This window comes from Callorhinus ursinus, unplaced genomic scaffold, assembly GCF_003265705.2.
Source record: "Callorhinus ursinus isolate GAN/ISIS: 27379988/994484 unplaced genomic scaffold, GSC_fseal_2.0 scaffold18, whole genome shotgun sequence".
NCBI lineage: Eukaryota > Metazoa > Chordata > Mammalia > Carnivora > Otariidae > Callorhinus > Callorhinus ursinus.
Window position 1 is genome coordinate 17,368,782 of NW_027397080.1, and position 10,321 is coordinate 17,379,102.

Sequence of the window (10,321 nt, forward strand, 5' to 3'; positions counted from 1 at the left end):
GAAAGAAAGAAAGAAAGAAAGAAAGAAAGAAAGAAAGAAAGAAAGAAGAAAGAAAGAAAAGAAAGAAAAGTAAGTCTGTTTAAAAGTTGTTGAGGAAACTCCCAGAATGTCTGGAAAGGCTGCAGAGGCAGGCCTGGAGAACAGGCTGGATCAGAGGAAGCTGGGAGCCCCCAGGACCACACGCCTCAGGGCCAGCCCCGAGAGGATTCTGCCACCTCCTCTGAACCCCTTTCTCTCCTCTGCTGCCCTGGAAGCTGATGTGGCATCATGTGCAGAGTGGAGTCTCCACGGACCTGCCACTTCAGGGCCACTGACTTCTGATCCTGTCTGGATAGGGGTATCCAGTTGGCCCAGTCGATGTCATATGTCTGCATCATGTGCTTGGATAGGGAGGTCGGAATTAAGTGTGTGGCCACTGTGGCTTTTATTTTCATTATTTTTTTTAAAGATTTTATTGTATTTTATTTTTTGGCTTTTATAGTGGGAGGTGCCTTCTGCCTCCCTGTAGACTCATGTGGGGGGAAGCTCCACAAGCTGGGCATCCAGAAAACCCAACAGATGTCTGCACAGGAAACAAAAATGAGTAGACAGGGGTCCCTGTCCTTGAGACACTCCCAGACATGCAGGAGTCAGTTATGTGGGAAGATAATTATGATAGGAAGTGAAGGCAGCCATAGTGGAGGTGATCAGCAGCCAGGGCCGGGGTTGGCAGAGAAACACTGATAACATGGCTCCGGCCCATGTCGGAGAGTCCAAGATGTCCCCGTGTGCTCCAGGCCACCTAGATGTAATGGCTGGGTGGAGTTTGATGACCAGTTGGGGCTGTCACACTGGGCCAGACTGTGTGACACAGACACACACCAACTGGGCAGAATTCGAGTCTCCAGAAATGATGCACCTTTTCTTGCTCACAGAAGTAATGAAATTGCTTGGCCTAAAAAGCTGCTTCCTGGCTAATGGAGCTTCTCTGTTGATATCTCGTCATGCCCTACAAGCATTTTGCAATGTCCTTGAAGTACCTCTTGTCCCTGCTGGGGCCTCAATGCTGTATCTGGATTAGAGAAAGGGATTCTCGGGATAGGCAGACCAGAGTTGGGACAAGAAAGAGGACGGTGTATTTGCTGCTTCGTGGGCTTCTGCTCTGTGAGACCAGATTCCTACTCTCTTCTCTGCTTCACCCCATGTCCTTCTGTGTTGCCTGCTCTGTGTCTGTGCCCGTTCCTGTCCCTGCATCACCATCACCGTCTTTGCTGTCATCATCATTGCCTGTCTCTATCTCGGCTGGGCCCCCAGCTCCAGAGGGACCCCAGCTCCAGCCTTTCAGCCCTGCTCTGTCCCTCTTGGACTCAGCCATCTGGGTTCTCTGAGAACCAGACACAGCAACCCCCACCCCACCCCACCCCAGCTCCACACACTGACATTCCAGTAGCCCCAGTTCATGGTGGTCCAAAATCAGCACATTGTCCTGTGGAGTTGTCACAGCTGGTGGGCAGCTCCCTCTCATCAGGTCTTGCAGGGCCCCCTGCCTTCCTGTCTTACCCCCTTCTTCCTATTTGAAGTGGCAACTTCAAATGTAACACCTTCCTGTCATCTCTCATACTCACTGGGGCCCCAGCCACAGTGACTGTCCGCCTGCCCACCTCCTTGCATCCTCCAGAGGGAAGCTGTGCAGAGCCAGGTGAAGAGCCTCATGCAGGCAGGTGAAGGGCCTCTGCTGGGCAGGGCTGGGAGGAGTCAGGGAAGAGAAAAAGGAGACCGGGTTTTGTAAGGCCAAGATACTCCAGTGAATGTGCTAGGGCCCCAGGGGCGCTTGAGAAGGAGAGGAGAGGAGAACGGGAAGGAACCGTGGGCACTGGGTTGAGCTGAGGTGGTCCCTGTGTTGTGTGGCTTTCAGTGAAAGAAGGTGGAGAAGCGGGGTGCTAACTGAGCAGACAGCAGAGGAATCAGGGCATCTTCCTGTCAGGCAAGTCAGGGGACCCAGAGGGTTCTTGGCCTACTCTCTCAGACTGTCCCTGGTGAGGGAGCTGAGCCTGGGCAGTCTGGGTGGCACCACCCTAGGGCTTCCTCAGCTGCCCAGAAAAGCTGTGTGGATGATCGAGGGTGCAGGAGCACCCCTTGATGGGGGGGGGGGCTGTGGTTGGCAGAGTCATGGAGGCGAAGTCCCTCCCAGCATGGAAGGGAGTGGCTTCTCAATTCCTGGTGTCCTCCAGGAAATCTGGAATGTTCCTTCAGGTCTCTGAGCTCACTTAGAAGTAACCTCCATGAGGACCTTCCTCTCTCTCCTCTTCCCTAGGGATGATGATAAGTCCAGCTCTGTTCCTCACCCCTGACTGTCTCCATTCAACCCTCTTCTGGCACCTACCCAGAGGGCATCACTGGCCTCTAAATGTCAGGACCGAGTCCTTCCCACATCAGCCTGTCCAGCCCTCGTGTTTTGCAGACAGGGAAGCTGAGGCGAGGAGGGGCAGTGACTGGCTCAAGGTCACATGATGGTTTAGTGGAAGGGTCAGCTCTAGAAGCCAGGCTCCTATTTGGAGGTCCTTCACTGCTCACCGGTGACTGACCTGTCTTCCCAGGTAGTAGGGGCATGAAGGGGGAATCTGCTCCAGACTTGAACTGTTGCCACAAGGCTAAGGCTCTGAGGAGTACAGGGGGCTCCCTGTCCTGCAGCCTGGACTTCCAGCTCTGCCCAGGTGACCAGGTAAGGAGGGATCCCAGCCCCATCTTTGAGGTCAGCCCGATTATAGAAGGGAGAGGATGTCAGGATGAAGTGGGGGAAAATATTTAGGGACCAGATGCCCATTGTCCCCTGGTCCTGAGCAACCCTATCCCACCCAGCAGTTTGCGGGGATGTGCCCTTGAGGTGCCAGAGACCCTCTCTCATGCCCCAGGGGTCAGAGTCCGCCTGTGGGGCATCAGAAGGGATAGGGCCTATAGGACGCCTTCGCTCAATGACCATGGCCTGGGCCCTAGCGGGAGGGGAACCCAGGGCTATCTTGGAGGGCTTATAGTCTTTGATGAGGATTTTCTCCGAGTTCATCTTGGCTCCATTCAAAACACAGTTGATGGTCTGAGACCCAGCGGGACCAGGACAGTCAGGAAGGGAGGGTATGTGAGGGGTTCTGGAGGGTAGGGGGAGGGCAACCCTGGGATGGGCATGAAAGTCCCTGAGGAAAGAAATTTGTGACTGAGGGATGGGGAAGCCATTTGAGTGGCAGACGTGGAGGGCGGCTTTTAGCTTCTCCTCTCCTTTGGAAATCAAACTGGAGCTGGGACCAACCCAGGGACACAGGTGCCCCAGCCTCCCACCCCCAAGCCCCTTGCCTCCTGCCCTCCAGGTCTTCTCAGCTTGCACACCACTCTCCGACACAGTGGACGCCCGTGGCTCATCATGTCCCAGCTGGCTGCACCCCTTGCCCCTGACACCAGCCAGGTCTGCCTTGCTGACCTGTCCCCAGGGCCTGGACCTATATCTGTGCACCCTACAGCCGACACCACCGAGCACAGCCCCACAGAGTCTTAGACGTGATGTCTTGAGCACAAGTAAGCCCAGGGCAGAGGACTGCACCTGGATGGAGGCCGGAGGCGGGAGAGGACTCTTAGGTTCCAGGACAGGAAAGGGAGGGGACCAGTGTCACCAGTGAGAACAGAGCCTCACACTTTGGCCTGGAGTCCTGGCCTTGGTCCGGGATGGGTGGGGAGGTGGGTTTCAGGGCAACCCCTAAGCCACAGGAGGTGGGCAGGGGCTTTCCGTGTAGGGAGATCTGGAGTAGGTGTAGCCAAAGTCCCGGGCATTGAGGATGGTGCTTTGGCTGCCTAGAATGTGTGAGCTGGAGGGGTCCTTATAAGATAGGGGCGCTGACTGGGAGCCAGCGATCGGAGGGCGGAGTCCTGGTTCTGCTCTTTCTGGCTCTGCGACTTCGGCCACATCACTGAGTCCCGTTTCTTCTTCCAGGTGAGTAGGATCTGTTCTAGATTTGTTGCTTTGTAATGCACCGTTTCCTTACACACTTGTGGCCTCCTGGAGGGCGGGAACTATGTGGCCACGTCAGCACGGAGCGCAGAGTGAAGCGGTTCAGTGAGGTTGGTGGAGTGAATAAATGAGGATTCAAGCAGACAGTCTACTTTGTGGCATTTTTTCTTTTTAGTATCTCATTTTACATCCCTCCTGGCTTATCTCCCACGTCCCTGGCTGTTGCATCTCCACTTCCCTTGCTAGCTCTTCCCTACTTACCTCCTAAATATCCCCACACTCTGAACTCAGTCCAGAGCCTTCTGCCCGCCCCTCCCCTGCTTTGGTCTCCTCTCTCCTCTGCTTTCCCTCCTCTCCTCTCTTGGCCACTTCAGGGAGAGTGGCACAGTCTTGATAGGACTTCCTGCAATCAGGGCCACCGTCTATGCTTGTGCTGTTTGCTGCCATACCTACCGAGCCTTTTGAATGTGGCTCATGTGAGTGAGGAGCTGAATTTTTTATCGTACTTATTTTAACTAATTGAAATGGGATCACATGTGTCAAGTGACCACCAATTTTGGACACAGCCGATCTAGCTCACCCTTAGGTGGTCTCATCAGGCAGGGCTCTTGGCACCGAAATGTATGTCTTCAGCTTGGATGTCTCCTTTAAACTCCAAACCAACCAACCAACCAAACAACCAACCAACCAAACTCCAGACCAATTCATCCAGCTGCCTACTTGACTTTTCCACCTGGGTGTCTAAAAAGCTTCTCGAATCATTTTCTCTCCCTAAAATTGTTGAGCGCTGCATAAACACTAGCTGCTTTTGTCGGCAAGTGCAGACCAGGGAGGCTCAGAGAGGGACAACGCCTGCTCGGGTCATCCAGCAGGCTTGCAGGCTAGAGCACTCCCCCACCCCGAGCTCGCTAGCGGCCCGGTTAGATGGGGAACAGAACTTTCCCCCAGGCTGCAGGGCCCTGACCAGTGTTTCTTTTCCTGCTCAGAGCACCAGCCACCAGGGCTGCAGGCCGGCTCCACTGATGAGAAACGCATGGCCAAGTACCCTGCGAGCAGGGACAAGAGGGGAAGCCAGCAGGAAAGAGCCAGCGAGGGGGCCCTCCGCCCATCATTCTCTCCTCACAGCGGCTCTTTGCCAACCCCCTGCTCCTGCCCACTGCCCACTCCCATCTCCAAAGAACTCCCATTCTCCCTCCACTCCTTCTATCCTGAGTACCCACTTCTGCCTCCACCTCACCTGTTCACCTATGGGGCCCTACCTTTTGTCCAATATCCCCTTCTCTTCATGCTGCCCCCAGGCCCTTCCTACCCCAACATGGCTATGCCCAGCTTGCTGATGAGTATCAATGAGCCCGGGCACCCTACTGCCCAGAGGGAGACACTGTATCCTTACCCAGGGGCCTCCCAAGCCTCTGGCCAAAGCCAACCTTCCCAGGCCCAGAGTCGAGGTCCTGGAGCTGCCAGGACCCACTCCCCAGGGCCAAAGAGCGTGGGCAGGGCGGCTCCAGCAAGGCGGGCGTCTGCGGGCTCCCGGCCAGGCACCACAGCTCTGCCTTACCCACTGAAGAAACAGAACGGCAAGATCCTGTACGACTGCAACGTGTGTAGCAAGAACTTCGGACAGCTCTCCAACCTCAAGGTATCTGCCTCCTGGGCTCCGCTGGCTCCCCAAAGCAGCCTTCCATGACCCCCTCCTCCTACCCTGCTTCCAGAATCAAGGACCTGAAAGCCGGAGCAACTCCTGGGCAACCCCTAGGCTGTGATCTGGGATGGTTCGCTTGGCCCCTCACTGTCATGTTTGCAGAGAGGAGATGCAGGACAGGATGGCCACCAAAGTCCTCTCCACCCTAAGAGACTGTCTCTGGGGGCATCTCATTTCAGTCAAAAATGGGGAAACTGAAGGAAAGGTTTGCCCGAGGTCACTTTGATTTCACGGTGAAGTTAGGCCTTGATAGTAGCCTCTCAATGTCGAGTGCAAAGCCCTTTCTTGAACAACCATCTTTCTAGATCCCCAGTTAAGCCTCCTCTTGCTTATTTGTTTGAAGGTCCAGTGGGGGAGATGGGTAGATTTTAGGGAGTCTAGGTCACAGACCTGACAACCAGCCTTTTTCACGTGGGATCCTACAAAGCAGCGTGTTGCTGTTGGTGTCATCATCCACACCGCCCAGCGGGAGCACCCGGGCCCACCTCTCTGTGTCAGCAAAGATGGGGATCTATGCACATGTTGGCAACACTGAAGTTGAGGAAAAGTTATGGTTGTTGAGGAACGGCCCTTCGGGGTCCTCCAGGGTGTGCGTTCTTAAGCTTTAATTAGATTCAAACCTGGAGAGCTAGGAAACATGCAGATTCCTAGGTCCCAGCCCCAGAGATTTTGATTCAGCTAGTCCGGGGCAGGACCTGCGAATCTGCATTTTTCGCATGCTCCCAGGTGGTGCTGATGCTGCTGGTCTGTGGACCACACTTTTTTTTTCAAGATTATTTATTTTAGGGGGCGCCTGGGTGGCTCAGTTGGTTAAGCGTCTGCCTTCGGCTCAAGTCATGATCCTGGGGTCCTGGGATCAAGCCCGGCATTGGGGGGGGTGTCCCTCTTCAGCGGGGAGCCTGCTTCTCCATCTCCTTCTATCTCTTCCCTCTGCTCATGCTCGCTCTCTCTCAAATAAATAAATGTGTGTGTTTTTTTTAAAGATTATTTATTCTAGAGAGAGAGTGAGAGAGAGCAGGGGGAAGGGGCAGAGGGAGAGGGCGAGAGAGTCCAGGCCAACTCTGAGCTAAGCATGGAGCCCGACGCGGGGCTTGATCTCACAACCCTGAGATCACGACCTGAGCTGAAGCCAAGAGTTGGTCGCTTAACCAACTGAGCCACCCAGGCGCCCCTGTGGACAACACTTTGCGCAGCACTGCTCAGGATATATATACATGGGCTATCCCTTACCTAGCCTTCTGACCACTGTCACCTCCCCTCCCACGGGGCACCAGAAAGAGTGAGGGTAACTTGGAGAATGGAAGAGAGGCCCTGAGGGCAGTGATAGGGTAGCAAGGGGATTGAGCATCCTTGATGCGAAACCGGGGTCCTGTGGGATTGTGGGGAGAGATTTGGACAGGATCCCAGGCCCTGCTGGAGGGTTCTGGGCAGTTGGCAGCCTTTCTCCCACACTTGGCTCAGGTCCATCTGCGTGTGCACAGTGGGGAGCGCCCATTCCAGTGTGCCCTGTGCCAGAAGAGCTTCACCCAGCTCGCCCACCTGCAGAAGCACCACTTAGTGCACACTGGGGAGCGGCCCCATGAATGCCTGGTGAGAGCCTACTTCCCCTCCCCTGTACTCCTGCAGGCTGGTGAGTAGTTCCAGGCTCCTGGACAGATGGCCCCTGTAGCCTCCATTCACCAATGCTCCTGAGCAAGTGGAGACGGGACTGGAGGCAAGGGTGGAGGCAGGGAGGGAGGTGAAGGGAGGTAAAAATGACCTGTCAGCCTGGAAGGGCCAGAATGTGAGACTGGAGGTCCCGCCCCAGGCCTGGAGTGAGGAATAGAGATGTACGTCTACGGGAGGAAGATAATAAAGCTGGGGAGTCCTGGAGAGTGGATACCCGTAACCTGCTCCCCAGGGTTGCTGGAGAGGTAAAGGGCCTCGTGTGTGCAAAGTACACAAACACCACAGATAACACAGCTCGATGTTAGCTCCTTCTCCCTTTGAGTCTTGCTACATCCCTTGGGAGGTCAGAACAGCAGGAATTCTTTCCCCAGTTTATAGAGGCAGACATGAAAGAAGCATCGTGGTTCTAAGTCTGGGCTACTCGGGTTCAAATCCCAGTTCTCCCTCCAACTTGTGTGACCTTTGGCTAGTGGCTCTCCTCCTCTGAGCCTCTGCTTTCTCACTGTAATAGAGGAGTTATACTAGGACTTAGTCCTGCTTCTCCAGGGTCCCGGGGAAGACTCTGTGAGACCAATTCCTGGCATGCGGCAGCTCCCAGTAAATGTTAATTACGCCCACGAAAGCTGTAGGCCCATGCTTAAGGGTCCTATGTGATGATCTCATTCAGTCCATCATACCTCTGAGGCTAGGGATTAATAGTCACATGTTACCAATAAGGAGAACGAGGCTCGGACAAGAGATGGCACCTATGCAAGGTCACACAGGGAGTAAGAAACAGGATACTAACCCAGGTCTCCCTGGGTCCCAGGGAGAAATCATCAGGGAAATCTTCTGGGCCAGCGTTACAGGCAGGTGGTGTGGGGAGGGGTGCCCGGGGGCGGAGGGAGGGGGGTTGGAGCAGAGATCCTGAGCCAGCCCGGTGGGCGGAGCTGACACCAGTGCCCATTCCCACCAGATGTGCCACAAACGCTTCAGCAACTCCAGCAACCTGAAGACCCACCTGCGCCTGCACTCGGGGGCCCGGCCCTTCTGGTGCAGTGTCTGTCCCCAGCGCTTCACCCAGCATGTTCACCTGAAGTTGCACCACCGCCTGCATGGCCTTGTGGCCTAGCACACACCCACCTGCCCTTGGCGTCTCTTGCCTGCCTTGCCCGATGGCAAGCCTAGATCTTGCGGCGCTGCCATCGGAGAGGCAGACGGGCTGGGGTTTGGAAAAGGTCAAGGTGTCCTTGGCATCTGGGGGAAAGTATGGGCAGCCAGCCTGAGCCCTGGTGCCAGGACTGCCCCGGGAGGGGGCAGGAGCCGAGCAATTAAAGGATTGTCTCTATGGCGAGTTGAGGCCTCCCAGACTTCAGCAGTGGCGGGGGAGCGGGGAGGGAGGAAGCAACTGTGTATCTGTCAGACTTCACACATTACCTAGAAGCAGGTCAGAGAACACAGCCAGGGAGAGCCTGTGATGCCCGCTCACGGGGTGGGTGCTTGCAGCCATCCACATCAGCTGGATTTGGGTCCTTCTCCATGTCTGGGACTTGACCCTCCCATCTCAGCTTGCCAATGGATAGTCCAGCCTTCCAGGTCTCCGCATGGTGCAGACTACACTGCCAAGCACTGGGCACACTGATCTCTTTCCTGAGCAGATGTTCCAGCACCTGCCCAGATGTATGTCTGCTGCTTCCCACCACCTTCCTGTCTCACAGCTCCTAGGAAGCCAGTGTGCCTCCTTAGCTGGTACTCCTTGCCATGGTCAGGTAGGTGGCGTGTGCTTCTCCCTCTGTACATGCCAGGATCTGAGCCCCCCGTTGGGGGTAGAGGGGCAGGAACACAAGGTCAATGTCCATTCATGACTCAGAAACACGAGGTCGTCCTGTGTGCCAGGACCACTCACCACAGAAGGCAAAGGGCTAAGGAGGTAGGAGTCCACAGAAGGCGTAGAGGCCCTACGAGGAGTATAAGGGAAGAACTGGCAAAGAGAAACTGAGGAACTAGGACCCTCCTAGTGACCTTTCTCCCTGCAGTCCCAGAGGATCCCCTCAGATGTGCAAGGTATTCTGCACCCCCGGGGAATCGGGAGTTAGCATCAGGTGGGAAAGGGTATTTACTGCCTGGGAAGCAGGAGACCCAGGTTATAATCACAATAAACAGTAGCTATTATTAAATAATAATAGCTGGGCGGGGCGCCTGGGTGGCTCAGTTGGTTAAGCCACTGTCTTCGGCTCAGGTCACGATCCTGGAGTCCCAGGATCGAGCCCCGCAGCATCGGGCTCCCTGCTCAGCAGGAAGTCTGCTTCTCCCTCTGACCCTCCTCCCTCTCATGCTCTCTGTCTCTCATTCTTTCTCTCTCTCAAATAAATAAAATTAAAAAAAAATAAATAAAATTCTTAAATATTAATGGCTGGCCAGCTTCCAGCAGGGGCCTCCATTCGCGCCCCCAGGGGTTTGAAAGCGACTTCGCCACCCGGGGACTGGGAGAGCTTCGCGCTGTGTCGGACGCTCTCCAGGAGCGCGCGAGTACTCTCAGGAGCCCACCGCGGCGGGGCAACGGCGGGGTCGGCTTCGGCCTCTCCCGTCCCCTAATCAAGGTCCGGGTTTAAAGCCCACACCGTCACCCCTTTGGCCCTGCGCCAGAGGCCAACCCCTCGGGCTAGGCTCCATCCACTCGACAAGACCATGCCCCCTCGCGTCTTGACCTCGCCCCCGCGTTCTAGCCCCTCCTCCTCGGGGGGAGAGAAGACCCTCGTTCAGCCCCGCGTCCGGCCCCCCGCTCGCCCGAGTTTCCCCTTTCCTGCCCACCTCGTGCAAGGCCAGCTTGGGGGCCACTCGCCCCCGGTGTGCCCCTGGAGCCTCCCGAGACCTAAAGAAGTAGCGCGGACCTTGCCGAGAGCACGGCAAGAGCGGGGAGGAGAAGTGGGGCACAGGCGGAGCGACCCCTGCAGAACGCACCCCGTGTCCTGGGGCAAGGGCCGCCTCTGGGTCAGTCC

At 55.9% G+C, this 10,321-nt stretch overlaps 1 protein-coding gene across 1 annotated transcript in view; it reads left to right on the top strand.

The window, feature by feature from the left end:
* The window catches only part of ZNF683 (zinc finger protein 683), a 9,581-nt gene extending 900 nt beyond the window's left edge, over window positions 1-8,681 (top strand). Inside the window, 8 exon segments of the mRNA XM_025856545.2 lie at window positions 1,895-1,963; window positions 2,581-2,701; window positions 3,339-3,543; window positions 4,960-5,612; window positions 7,137-7,265; window positions 8,299-8,437; window positions 8,440-8,499; window positions 8,502-8,681. Coding sequence (XP_025712330.1) covers window positions 1,895-1,963; window positions 2,581-2,701; window positions 3,339-3,543; window positions 4,960-5,612; window positions 7,137-7,265; window positions 8,299-8,437; window positions 8,440-8,499; window positions 8,502-8,608 — 1,483 coding nt within the window. The 3' untranslated portion in view covers window positions 8,609-8,681.
* Window positions 8,682-10,321: the final 1,640 nt, after the last annotated feature.